This window comes from Mesoplodon densirostris, chromosome 10, assembly GCF_025265405.1.
Source record: "Mesoplodon densirostris isolate mMesDen1 chromosome 10, mMesDen1 primary haplotype, whole genome shotgun sequence".
Classification (NCBI taxonomy): Eukaryota; Metazoa; Chordata; class Mammalia; order Artiodactyla; family Ziphiidae; genus Mesoplodon; species Mesoplodon densirostris.
In genome coordinates, this window is record NC_082670.1 from 4,285,319 (window position 1) to 4,299,972 (window position 14,654).

The 14,654-nt window shown below is 47.0% G+C and overlaps 1 protein-coding gene across 1 annotated transcript in view; it reads right to left on the bottom strand.

The window, feature by feature from the left end:
- The window catches only part of LYRM4 (LYR motif containing 4), a 114,100-nt gene that overhangs the window by 67,130 nt on the left and 32,316 nt on the right, over positions 1-14,654 (bottom strand). Inside the window, exon 2 of the mRNA XM_060110187.1 lies at positions 13,996-14,116. Within this exon, the coding sequence (XP_059966170.1) occupies positions 13,996-14,116 (121 nt within the window). The remainder of the gene's footprint in view (positions 1-13,995; positions 14,117-14,654) is intronic.

Sequence of the window (14,654 nt, forward strand, 5' to 3'; positions counted from 1 at the left end):
CAGCCCTGGGTGTGAGACCTAGCCTCGCAAAGTCACCCTTCGACTTGAGCAAGTTTCCTCTTCTGAAAAATGAGTTGATAACACTTCCTTCTTCATAGGAATATTCACTATCCTTTGGTCCAAATTTCCTTCCTCGGGCAGGGCCCTGGCACAGCATATCACCCTCTGGGGAGACACATCAGCATTCATGTGGATGGTGACGCTGCACTTTACGGGAATGTACTGTACTGGCCTGGGAAATCGCTTCCTTCTGTTTTCACTGGAGCGATGTGGCTCTTTAACTTAAGTTTATATGGTGACACGCTGACTCAATTCTGTCTCCCGCTGCACAGTTCCTCCTTTCTTACAGGAAAAAAGTCCTCATAAAAACAATTTATAGCACATCAAAATATGGACAGGAACCTTAAGCCCTAAGGTCTGAAGATAGCTGTGGACACGATTTATCACAGAAGCTCCACTGTTACAACTTGGCAATTAGGAAATATTGATAAATGCAAACACATTATTGATGTCAATTAAAGAAGCACAAGACTGATGAGCCTCCCAAAGTGCTCTGACACGAGCAGTTAGAGCTGAGCCTGTCAATACACATCGAGGCACCGCAAGTGCCGCGGGAAGTCAGGCTGCCACGAAACCAAGGTGCTTCCACGTTAGAAGTGAGGCTATCTCAGCAGATGAGCATCTGCTCAGGAATACCTAACAGAACCTCAGGTAAAGTCCGACATCAAAAAGGTGCTCACTGGTGACGCACAGTGAGGTAGGTGTAGAAGGTACTCAAGAGGAGCTGGGGACCAAGACGCACTGACGTAGCTCAATGGCCCCGACTGTGCCCGTGAGGGGCGCACACCAGGCCAGGACCTGCAGAAACAGGCGGCCTTCAGGGCGGTGCTTTGGAATATATTTTAACATTCCCAGGTATCCCATTTTGTAGGACTGAGAACAGTCTTGGATTTATTTTCAGGGGTTGACATGAACAACCCGGGTTCCATTCTCCCCGTGAAGGGCAGAGGGAGATTGGAGCCCGAGTCCTGAGAGAATGGAGGTACCGGGAATTTGTGAAGGAAACTCCGTTTAAGAGGAACAGAAGGTAACTAGTCACGGTTTGGTTCTGATGGGTTTCAAGTGCTGGTAAGACACCTAAGTTCGAGCATCTACTAGACACAGAAGGCAACAGTCTGCAGGAAAAGACAGGACCAAATACAGTTTCGAGGAGGAGGTGTGGTGAGCTACCTCTGAGAAGAAGAATACGGATATAAAGAGACTAACTGACTTAGCGATAAGGGGGCCTATGCTTTTCAGACAGCAGTTGCATTTTTGAAGGAAAAGTTGGAGTTAAAAAAAAAAAACAAACCCGTGACCTGCTGTGTGAAAGGGCTCTATGAGGCACTAGGAAAGGGCACACACAACCCTCGTCCATCTGGGAAGCAAAGCCTGGGAGGCCACAAGGACGGCTGAATGCCAGGGATTCTCACGCAGAGCCTCGAGGGTCCCATGCGCACAGGCCTGGACAGGCATACACACTCTTCCCTGAGTCATCTCTCTGGCCAGACCTAAGCCCCTTACAGAAATCCACTCACCTCCCTGCGAACGTTTACCGCCGCCAGAGGGAGTACCTGCCTTCCAGTCCCCTCTAGCAGTAAAGCAGTGCGAGCTCCGGGGGCTCGGGGTCCGCAGCTCATCCCTCTGTGTGTGCACCTGACGTGGCAAGGCACGGGGACAGGGGGTCAGGAGTCAGGGGCGGTGGGCGCCTCACAGCCCCTCCTTGACTTTGAGCCTGCATCGGCAGCATGTGAGCTGAGGCCTCCGTGACCGCACTACACTGCCTCACAGCACGGTCCTTCTGCTGCATTTTAATAAAATGAATGTTATAAAATTTGATTTAGATATACTTTTGTAGCCTTGGAAACCCCTTTCACTGAGAGTGAGTGAGTGCCCCCAGTTCTTTCTGGTGGATAAACTTTTCCCGGTGTGTGAAAAATATTAATACAGAAACTGCCCCTTGGAATTCAGTCTTCACAGTTCTACCGAAACCACTGACAAGCATTTGGGAGGGTCGACCTGCATGACAGCGAGGCCCACATGTTGAGAGCAAAGGCTTGGATGCTGACCACGCTGCGGGGCCGGGGGCAGCTCGGGGCACAGAAAACAACCCGCCTCCCTGGGAAGTCAGAGGCCCTAGCAAAGCCCTGCAGGAAATGCTGAGGAGTTAACACCTGAGTGCTCTGGTGGCCCTGAGGACAACAGGTTTCAGTGGCTGGACAGGGGAGCAAGGGCGCGGCAGGCCTGCCCTTGGCAGCTGGCGGGCGGGGAAGGAGCTCCCTGGCTGGGCGCTACGTGTCCTGCGCCGCGCTGGTCCCGCATCCAGCCCCGAGCATCCTGCGCTCAGCCCAACGAGCTCATTGGCTCCCGGTCCTGAAGCCACGATGTGGCTGAAGCGGGGCACGAGTGTGCGCGGGGCAGGCTTCGCAGGGCCCAGAAACCCACAGGGCCACGCCGCTTCCTAGCGGTTCCCTAAACTGCCCAGGAGAGAAGAAAGGAGGGGCACTGGCCTGTGGGGAAAAATGGGCTCCGGTTAAAAAATATTTCCAGTAAGAAAAATATGTAATATTAAGAAAAACATGGACAGCTACACAGACAGCTGCAAACTTTAAATAACAGCTGAGAGTTACTGAAAAAACCAAGTGCTGAGTTTGGCCCGGCTGAGACAGAACCTGGATCAAAGCCGGAGGACAATTTATCTTGGCTCTTTCCTTCGGTCTCGCTTCCTCATCCCACTCCTTCTTGGAAGGTCTGCTGAGTCCCAGTAAAGAAATCTCGTTGGTAATGAGGCATCCACGACCTGTCACCTGTGTGAAAGGGCAGCTTCTGTCACAGCTCACAGGTCCCCGGAAGCCGTCGTGATCCATGCAACATCCCTGCCATCACCGGGGGTTAAAAGCTTCTACAAAGTGTAGCCAAGGGCTTTTCTGGAATTGGCCCCCGCAGCCGAGGCTGACAGCAGAGAACCACCGCTGCATAACTCGGCTTACACCACCAGTCACTCCCCAAGCTCAAGGCGACATGCTGCCTGTGACAGCCCAGCAGCCAAGCTTTCCTTTTAAAGTGAATTCAGTAAATGCAGAGGGTCAGTGACACACCGCACCCTTGGTCAAAATCCAACATTCCCAAGTATGTTTCTGGAATCTAACAATCATCGTCAATTATTTTCGGAATCAGAAAACGTCAGGCCTGAAAGGGGGCCTTGGAGGCATGGGGCACCCCTCCACACCCGTGGGGAGCTGGTACTGACGACCGCCTGCCAGCTGCCGGGGCCGGGAGCAGACCCGGGCTCTGCTGGCTCCCTGGCCGGCTGGCGTTCAGTGATGGGGACGCACTGGGCTCTGACGGCACATCCGTGACGCTGCAGGCAGTTCTGGGACGCACTCGTCTAAGTGAGTGCGATAACTCCATGAAAGAAACCCCCAATCCAACCTTCACAAGGCAGTTAAACTTAGGTTTGTTAAATGCAGCAGATTCGTAAAAAGAACTCTTGTGCTATTCGGATCTTGGAAAGCGGTGCACCCAGTTCCTCACCGTCTACAGATGAAGCCTATTGGGTCATGGACTTTCTGGTGATGCTACCTTGAATCTGTGACAGACTGTGAAGGGGAGTCCATGGGCCTGCAGGTTGGTGGTGCTGTTACAACATTCAGGAGGTGAGACTTGGGGCGAGCAAAGGAGAAGTACTTGTTAGGCTGCATGAAGTGGAAACGCTTGAAGAAGACGAATATATTTAAAATACTGATTTGATTGTGCACCAGCATTATTTAATAAAGCTAAGATTGTTACAGTGCCGCACCTTAGAGAACTTTTAAAGCCTTTCGATTATTTATAACCAAACAATCTATGAAATGACAGCCTTAATTACCAGATTTGGGGAAGAGAGAACATTTCTGACACATCATTTGGCTCTGGCATTTCAAACACGCAGCAAGTACAAAACTAACCTTAACTTATGAATGGTATTCCTTGGGCTTCAGTAGACAAACTGAATGATGGTAAAGTTTTAAGAGAGATTAAATATCATGACAGAGGATACAGAGCTACCTAACAAGGGCTAGGATTTAAATTAAGGTGTATCTCACTCAAAACCTCTTCTCTTTCCCCCTACTCCTATCATGTCTCTGAATGAAACAACAATTTTTAGACTGATAGATGTATAATTAGAAAATAAATTTTTCCAACAGCATAGGTGAAACCACCCTTCATATATATGCTTGTAAAAACCATCAAATGCAGATATCCAGTGCTCAGGAAATGAGCACATGTTCTCATACACACACTGGGTGGGTGTCATCACCTCCCTGCCACCTCGGAGGATGTGGGACAGAAACACAAATGGACATAAACAGGGGGAGTCCCTCTGTCACCCTTCCTAGAAGATGTGGCTTTGTTTCCCTGTCAGCTTGGGAGAAGATCTTCTGCATAAGCACGACTGGAATGAACTCTGATTACTTGAAAGGACAAGCCAGGCAGTGAGGCGTCAAAAGGTTCCCACTGAAGGGCACTTCAGTGATAGCTTGTCAGGAAAAGCCCAATTGGAGCTGTGACCCTAGATCTATGGGGAAATTCTGAGCAAACACTTCTTAAATAAGGCATCTGAACTTTACCATTTTCAGACTGTGGTTTTGTATTGTTTTTTCCTTTTGAAGGCAGAGAGGGTGAGAGAGTTTTTTGAGAAATGATAGAGGAGACCAGCCCCTAGGGATAAACTATTCATGAGCCTACAGAGGGAAAGCTGCTACCTTCTAATAAGAGCTCTAAATGGACCATCAGAAAAAGGAACACACATCTTCCCTCCTCCTCTCCTACGTGTTGCTTACCTTCTGTGAAGATAAGGCCACCCAGGGTGACCCCTCTTCTGAGAACTGGCTAAAAAGTGAGAACGGATGCAGGCCCATCCTTCTCCTAACTGTGCATCCTTGGGAGAATTATTCAAACACGCCAAGTCTGAATTTCCTCATCGAGCACACGAGGATACTAGTATCTTTCTCACGAGGCTGCTGTTAGGCATTCAAAGTGCTTATGTAATACAGGGAGTCCCTGCCCGGAGAGGGCGCGACGAATTGACACTGGTGAGGTGCACCCCCCACCCCCATCTATCAAATCATCCCTTTACAGATGCAGGAAACAGGGCGAACAAACCACCTGCCCAAGATCACAGGGCAAGTTACTATCAGAGCTGAGATGACACGTTCACCTCTTGCCCCTGAGATCAATGTACTTTCTGCTCCAGATTCATTCATATCTGCTTCCACTTTAGGTGTTTCAGCAACAAAAAGGCTTTTCGAGGAATGCAAGAGTGAGCAGCTCTGGCAGACTAGACTAGGAGACTCATCTGCTAGATTAGGTGGGAGAATGACAGATACCATGATAAAAATTCCCCAATGAAACCCGTGCCAAAGTTTTCTATAAACAGCACTACTGTGTGAGCTCTTGTGAACATGAAATATGCAGAAGAACTATTAGTGTTCATAAAAAGGCAGGGGTGACACAGGCTTCCTCTAGAAAGGAAGTGGAATCTTGTTCTGTGCGTGTCAACCTTGGAGGAATGAAGCAAATTTGATGGGTGGTCTCCAACTGAGAGACATTTCTTCTAGAAGAATGCCAACTGTGGGAAAATACTCTTGTCCCAGACTTGAGGAAATAAAGGAATTTCCAGAAAAAGCAGAGAGGAAATTAGTTTAAATTCTTGTATGAAGAAGTCTATTTATAGCTGCAGAGGAACTATATATTGAACAGGCTGAAAAAATAAATGTCATACTTAGGCCAAGCTATAAAACTAAACAAACCCTTCTCATTGCCCTGCTTTCTCAAACCTTCTGAGGAGGTTGGGGGAATTTTTTATTCATACTGAGAGGATTCATATATCCCAAAGACATAGGGCTCACTTAGGGGGCAATTCTTTCTGGTCATTGTATATAAATTCATGTTGATTTCCTGAGGATTTTTATTCAAGTCCAAGACAGAGTACATAAATCTCCTTTGCCTCTGACTGCTTCAGTATTATTTTTTTAATATGTAGATTGATCCTTGGATCTAATCGTAGCTGGTCTATAGAAGCACAGGGGAAAGCACTGCTGGGATATGCCAGTAAACCCTATGTTGTGTTCCACGAAATGAGTGAATAGATGGTATCCAGAACAGGAAGGGTGGGCTTGGCTCCAAAACAGTCCAAAAGCCAGAAAGAACTTCTGTGAGGTTCTGATGGACCTCTCAATTCCACCCCAACTCTGTCTCCAAAAAACTTGCGAAACCAATTCATAATTATATGGCATAGAGGGGGTGCTCGATAAACAGGGAAAGAAATTGTGGGCATGGATTGCAAGACACACAGTGCGTTTGTGCTTCACGTAGCTGAGATGCGGGCCAGGGGGCAGGGTGGAGTCAAATCAAACAGAAAGTGTATTAAAGCTGAGGAGGAGCTGGGGAGAGCAGTCCCAGCACTTACCGTTATTGCTCTTCAAATGCCTCTCCATTTTCTTTGAAAGAAAGTGTTCTCCTCAGAGGTATGCTTTAGTACCCGTAACATGGCTTCTACCAGAAAGGAAGGCTAACAGCAGAGCTGCAAGCAACATCAATAAAATAATTCAATCTTTTGACCTTCCTCGTAGCAGAAAGGTGAGACCAAGAGAAGTTTTAGGAATTTACGATGGCATAAATACAGGGCTGGCTTACACCTTTGCTCACCTATAGCCTAAACTCTGGAAAGTTAAGATCTTGGTGAAAAATGGTCAAGGGAAGCTGAGCATAGAGTAATTTACTCTAAAATGTATCATTATTTCTGCAAATAATCAAGAAGGGGACAGATACTGATGTGAAATGTTGAACCATGGCATTTTAGAACTGGAAGTAGCCTTAGAAACTACAGCATAACCCTTTGATTTTACAGACAAGAAGCTGAAGGCTTGTAGTTCCAGCTCCGAATGACTTAGGTTTCCCAGCCTCAAGTATCAGTCAGTGTCTGAGGCATTCAATTTTATTTTTCTCAATTAAGAAAAAATTAAGGACTGGTTATACAGTTCTTTTTTAGGGGAAGGGAGAATTTTTTTTATTGTGAAAAAAAACCCCACAAAAAGTTACCATTTTAACCAACTTTAAGCATATAGTTCAGTAGTGTTAAGTACATTCACATTATTGTAAAACATATCTCTAGAACTTTTTCATCCTGAAAAACTGAAACTGTCCCCATTAAACGCTAACTCCCCTTTCCTGCTCCCCCAGCCCCTGGCAACCAACATCCTACTTTCTACCTCCTTGAGTGTGACCACTTTAGGGACCTCATATAAGCAGAATCACATGGTACTTGTCCTTTTGTGTCCGGCTTAGTTCACTGAGCGTAGTCCTCAAGGTCCATTCATGTTGTAGCCTGTGTCAGAATTTCCTTCCTTTTAAGGGCTGAATAATATTCCATTGTATGTAAATGCCACATTTTGTTTATCCATCCGTCAGTGGAAATTTGGGTTGCTTCCACCTCTTGGATATTGTGAATAATGTATAATTCTTTCCATGTATTTTAAATGCCCCTAATGTACAGACTGATTTTCCTCTCCTTCATAAAAACAATTTCCAAGTAAATTTTAGAGATTCCCTTGAACCTACCAAAATGGTACTTAAGCTAAAAGTGTACTTGAAGAGAGATAAAGTGCATTATTACTTTTCCCCACAAGACATACAGATCAAACACTCCTACCTTTTCACAGGCTGTTCTACAGGGCGCCCACTGAGGGCAGGTAAGGCATCCGTTTCACTCAAGTCTGCCCCCCGCCCCGGGGCACCGGGACAGGCTCTGCGGAGACCCACGTGAGAGAGGCCTGTCACTGTTCAATGGCTTCTCATCTCACGACAGGCATATTCAGAAAGTGACTGCGGGACGTTCCTCTTGAACAGTCATTTAAAAGCTAAACCATAAAGTATCAAATGAAAGTCAAAAATATGGTTTCAGAGACTCTCACTTATCACCACCCAAAATGCCAATAAACTGGGCACATTACTTTGCTTTTAGTGATCCACAAAAATAGTAAGTGTAAGCTAAACACTGAAAATGCTTCATCTCACATATACACACGCTCAGGTTAACGTCAACCCCTTTCCTAGTATCTTTAATGGTTGTACATAATGTCTGCTCTGAACCGCTTACAACGGCAGGTTCATAGTTCTGGGTCTGACACAGCCACTATTTGAACTGCTTCATTAAAAAAACCACTAGCTTAAGAATAGCTGATGTGGTACTGAATCTTGTCATCACTAAAAAGCTGCTGGCAAAAATGGTGTAACTCCAACGCCTTGTTGTTATCCAGAATCAGAAAACATAACATCCAGTTGATCTTCCCAGTGTAAAATTACATACTACAGTAACAATATATTTCTTCATCCAAATACTTAGGTTACACACAAACCTTGTTTAGCTGGATACACGTATATACCATCACTGGTAGAGTAACCAAACATTATTTGGGTGTAAGTTCAGTGCTCGATTCACGAGCCTACATGAATGAGTGGTTGGGAACCTGTTACCCAGGTCTGCTCTCTCAGAGCCCAAAAGAACTGAAGGGTCGCCTTGCCAGGGTGCAGTCTGATGAACACCTAGAGTATCACACAGCTGTAAATAAACCCAAACTTTGCACAGATATTTTAGTTTTCACCAGGTCTAAAGAAGAAGGTGCTACACATTTAAGATTTAGCTGAAGTCACAATCGTAATTCATGTATTCAAGGAAATCTCATCAGAGTGTAGAAACACAGGCCCGGCAACTACTCGCTTACTGGAGATGCAGAGTTTCCCAGTCCCAGCTGTCTCTTGTACTTTTCCTCTCACAGACATGTGGCTATTAAACTAGGTATACAACAGTATTTTGAAATGCTTGGAAAATGTTTTCTCTTTGATAAACACACAACCTCTGTGAGTTACCTGGGGTGGGAACCCCCTCTTCCCCCCACGGTTATGGAGCAGCAGAAGCAGCAATTCAAAGTAAGGCTGGTTATGGTTGTTTACAATCCTAAGGGGCGTGGCAAACTGCAGCTATAATAAGTGGGGGTGATTAACTGATCATTAGTCCAATAATGTCTTATAGAGGGGAATCAGAAGGGATATCTCCAGAACAGCAATATGGAGAAAAGAACAAAAATGAAAGCAAAGTCTGGTTGACTTCCTTGCTTCTCTTTCTGGTGTGAAACACCCAAGGAGCCCTGTTTACTGTCTCAGGTAGAAAGTCCTCAGTTACATCTTTGCCGCCTAGATTGTGACAGCTGTTTGTCCGGCTTCTGTGCATGCTTCCTGGCGCCCACACACAAAGCCCACACACAAAGGGCCTCTCCCACTTTTCGGATCCCACTTGGGAAGCAGACAGGGAAACTAGGTTTAATGGGGGCTAGTCCAGAACTTGCTTCCAGCAGAGAAAGAACTCACAAGAGCTGCCAGGGTCTAGCTGTCTTTACAGAACCATTTTAAATGGAAATAATGGGAGTTTACAGAAAAGTGGGAGAATGTCTCTGCTAGTTACGGGATAGGATAGGACGCATGTAGCTGGAAAGAGAGAGGATTCTAATTTTCAGGGAAGAGGTGGTCCATGACGAAGAAAGCACAAGCGCATGTCCGGCTCCTAGTCCATGGGCCATAATTATGGAGAATGAATGAAAGGAGCCTGACTGGCTCGTGCAGGGGACACGCGATCTGCCCTTGTACTTCTTGCAATCAGAGTAATCCTTAGGAGCAGCGGGAAAGGCCAGTAAGAAATGCTGATGCTGCCAGAATCCCTCAGGGTTGCCACATGAAGACTAAATATCCCTGCACAGTAAGGATATAAAGGAAGGGTGACCTCTGAGGAGAGGCTGCGCTACGATGACGTGGTCCTTAAATATCTGGGGAACAAAACTGGGAGCTGACTTAGGAGTATCTCTATCCTTTGGTTTCTACTGACTCAGGAGCTCACATCCTTGAACTTCTGAGTTTGCCCTCAGGAATTAGAGACCTGAGGTCAGGTCCGGCCAGGTGCCCTTAGACAAGGCATCCAGCTTTCCTGCACCTTGGCTTCTCTACCCCAAGAGAACCAGACGAAACTCTTTGCTCAGAGACTTCTTCAGGAGATGCGAGACCTGACTGTGCTTAGTAACCAAACATTATTTGGGTGTAAGTTCAGTATCATTAGTGCCACGGCCGACTGCAGTGAGACCCACTTAAAAGACTGGGCAGCAGGAGGCAGGGACCACTGTTGGGAGGACGATTTCCGTTTGAGTGCTGCTCTTACGGGCGTGCGTGTCTGGCTCCTGGAAAGGTGGCTGTAGGCTTTCTCATCCACGGAAAATGATGCTGAGATCAACGTGCATCCTGGTGGACGGTCTTTGAGTCCAAGTATCAAGTGGAAGAGGGACTTGATGTGAAGGATATTGTAGTTCATGAGGGTAATGTCTCGAGATCTTCAACAGATTTCCACTTTCCTTTCATGGATCATTTGCATGAACCATGCGAGGTTGTGGGCAGCCAACAAGATACCACGATTTTGGTGGCACAGACCCCTGGACTGAGGTGTTTGACCCCAGGGGACAAACTTCATAGATTCATTTAGTCCACAAATAATTAAGAGCCAACTCCACGTGGGGCTGGTCTAGATCTTCTGATTAACAATAATACAAGCATTTATGATGTGCCAGCATCTTTCTAAGGGCTTCACATATATTAACCTACTTTATCCTCACCGTAACCCACGGAGTTGGGCTTGTTCCCACCTGCGGTTTACGTTAGGCACTGACAGGTTACATGCCTGGCTCAAGGTCACACACTGCGACCAGGAGTCAGGACTGGAACACGGGCAGGCGGGCCCCACAGCCCATGCTCCTGACTCCTGGGCGGTGGTGACCATGACAGCTGAGACCCCTGTCCTCGTGGAAGAGGAGAAAACAGGGCAACAAGTGATGCTATTTCTGGTGCTGAGAAGTGCTGTGAGGAACTCTGAAGCAGGGTACGGGGGCGGGGCCAGAGCCAAGTGTGGTCAGGGAAGCCCTGTGTGATGGTGAGCAACCTTAGTAAAAGCCTGAGTGAAAAGGCGGTCCAGCTCTGCAAAAGCCTGGGGAGACCATTCCAGGCGAGGGGACAAAGGCTCCCAGAGGGTTACAGGCTGGGGGTAGGGGTGCCAGGGGCAGCAAGGGGTCATGGAATGGCGCGGGTGAGGAAGACAGGCTGGGGAGGGTCTCCGCCCACTTCCCGAGGACTGCAGGCTCGTCGTCGGGGATGAAGCCCCTGGAGGGTTTTGAGCAGGGCTGTAACCTGCTGATTTTTCACCCTGGCAGCCTGTGGAGAAGAGACCACCGGGGCAGACAGGGAGGCGAGTTAGAGGCTGTTACAGTGGCCAGCGTGAAGAAAATACAGATGCTATTTTAGGCCTTTAGGCCAAGGCCAGCTTTGCCAGCTTAGAGCGAGGGGGCTTGGGGAATCGCCTGCATCTCATAAGCTAACTCGGGTCAACATGAAGCTCGGGTCCAGGAGCAGTCTTGACGTGAAAGGGAAGCACCTGATGCTCTGCTAGTTAACACAGATGCCCTGGGCCCAGAAGCGGGCCGTGCAGGCTCTGCCCCCCATCAAGGAAGGTGCACCTGGCAGGCTGTCCTGGGAAGGGCCCGACCCGTGGCTCCAGAGCTTGAGTCTGTTTTGTGTGGATTCACTGGGAATGTCTGTTGAGAGCCAGTCTATCCTTTCTTTTTTTTTTCTAAAAGAATTTCAAACCAAGAAGTGACACAGACAATTGCATAACTAAAGAAATGGTGGCACAGATTACTTACAGGTCCCTTTTCTAAGCACTTTCTACTCCGAGCAACTTTACAGTAAAAGATAAAACCAGCCTGTTTCAGAGGTGCTTGCCAACTTCTGCATGGGAAAGTGCCAAAGAACTGAATCTTCCTGAGTTTATGCAAAATAAGGACGCAGGCTGCTTGTTTTTCCAAGTTCCAGTGCTAAAGCATCCCATAAAATTCAACCACTGATGCATGGCAAATGCCATTGTTCTAGAGTTTTTAAAATGGCAACTCCTTTCTCTGCTACTATTAACATACATGCAAATGTGCAGACCAGCTTCTTTTTGTGACTATCCTATTATCTTTTCATGCTCTTAGTTAAAGATCATTTCCTAGGCTTGTCTGAATGTTGCCAAGTTATCCTATTGCTAGATAACTGTAGAACTCAAGGGGAGTTGTCAGAATCTGAAATGTTATTCTAGAAGGGATTGTTCCATTATGTAGGCAACATAACCAGACTATTAATTTTGACATAAAATGAAAACTAGTTTTTAAAACTGCTTCTTTATTGAACTGTTTATAGAGTCAAGCATGAAGAAGGGTCAGAGATATAAACATATATCCCGATACACATGTCATATATCATGATATGGCATAACGGCAGCCAAGCTGGCATCTCCTGACAATGCTAAAGAAGCCCTTTCCAACACACTCACAGATCTTAGGAAAATGTAAGGGGTTTCCCTCCACCCCTAAACAAATTTACTGCAAGGAAGAGAGAAAAATGAAGGGAAGCAGAAATGGAGCTTCTGGTGTGACTGTTGCTAAATCAGAGAAAAAGAGTGAAAAGGATGATTTTTTAGAGGGTGAGAAAACCCATCGACAGCAGCTGCTTTAGCCTTTCGCTCCCTGATTAATTTTGCAGAGAGAAGGACACATCACACCACCCAGGAGGCCAGGCTGCTGCAGATGCTCCATCCACCTCATGAGAAAGAGCAAAGCAAGCACAAGCCAAGGCAACCGCCAGCACTTCGACAGGAGGAAAGTAAAGACCCCTCGCCGGGTCCTTCTGGGGTCAGCACCTAAGCAGCTGCGCTTCACACCGTGTGCACCTGCAGACACACCTTCCACATGCAACAAAATGTAGGTTCACAGCAGTGTCTTCCAGAAAAGGGCCACAGTATCTTGAATTATGACTTCAAAATACTAGGAAAGGGCTTCCCTGGTGGCACAATGGTCAAAAACCCACCTGCCAATGCAGGGGACATGGGTTCGAGCCCTGGTCCGGGAAGATCGCACACACCGTGGAGCCACAACGATGGAGCTCGCGTGCCACAGCTATTGAAGCCCGTGAGCCTAGAGCCCATGCTCTTCAACAAAAGAAGCCACCGCAATGAGAAGCCCGTGCACCACAACCAACAGTAGCCGCTGCTCGCCTCAACTAGAGAAAAGCCTGCACACAGCAACAAAGACCCAACGCAGCCAAAAATAAATAAATAAATAAATATATATTAAAAGAACTAGGAAAAGTAGATTACATTTATACTCTGTGACACATGTCCACGTATCAATGTGTAATATATCTAACGAAGAGACAAAATTTAAAGAAAGTTTCCTATACTTACAGCATCAACGTCTAGTAAACTATGGGAACTCAGCTTCCCAGAAGGATGCATTCCCTGGAAATTCTGGATAGCTGATATTTACGTACTCCTTGATTCAATAATATGACAGGTCATCTTTCTTTGTGAACATGAATAAGAGGAAGAGAGTTTCGGGCTTCGCTGGTGGCGCAGTGGTTAAGAATCCGCCTGCCAGTGCAGGGGACACAGGTTCGAGCCCTGGTCCGGGAAGATCCCACACGCCGCTAAGCAACTAAGCCCGTGCACCACAACTACTGAGCCTGCGCTCTAGAGCCTGTGAGCCACAACTACTGAGCCCGAGTGTCACAACCATTGAAGCCCAGGCGCTTAGAGCCCGTGCTCCACAACAAGAGAAGCCACCACAATGAGAAGCCCGCGCACCACAACGAAGAGTAGTCCCTGCTCGTCACAGCTAGAGAAAGCCCGCGCACAGCAACGAAGACTCAACACAGCCCAAAATAAAAATAAAAAAGAGGAAGAGAGTTTCATGATCCCGTGGCGTGAATCACAAACACCAATCAAGGGGGACATGTCAAAGCTTAATTAAAGCTCTTAATGAAAAACCGTACATCACTGAACCATCTTACCTGTCGACGGATTATTCCAAGGTTTCTTTTGGCTTTATTCATTAGGGCTTGAATTTGTACAGGATCCTTTACATTCTTATTTTCTCTGAAGGCATCTCTTATCCTCCTGATGGCGTACGTTCTAAACGAATTCAGGGAAAAAAGGAAAAGGTGTCAGTGTGTCTGAAACAAAGCTTTTAAAAGTGAATTCAAAAGTGGTTCCTTAGGAATTAGCTGTCTGCTAGGCCCCGGTGGATAATCACCTCTGCTCTCTGCTCTTGGAACAGGCCCATCCATTACTATCCTGGGATGACTGAGCAAAAAGATTCGGGGAGATGAATCTACTCCAAACAAGTCAGGTGTAAATGGTAAAGTGCTACTGAAACACTCCTCAGATTATTGGCTTTTTACGGTTATTCCCATCTGGCCTCCCTCCGTTAACATGGATAACTGAACCTTCAATGTGCAGAGACAACACGACAGTTGACAGGTGCCACGATGCACTGCACGTGCGTGTACCAAGACGGTGACCGATGCCACGCTTGGGTCAGCTTTCCAGTCTTATCCCCCCTTCTCTTGTGAAACATAACAGGCAAGGATCCCTACTGCGATCCTACCACAGCTGAGAGTGGAGGTGACACCAACATGCCCTTCTCCATCTCTGAAGCACACACATGTGC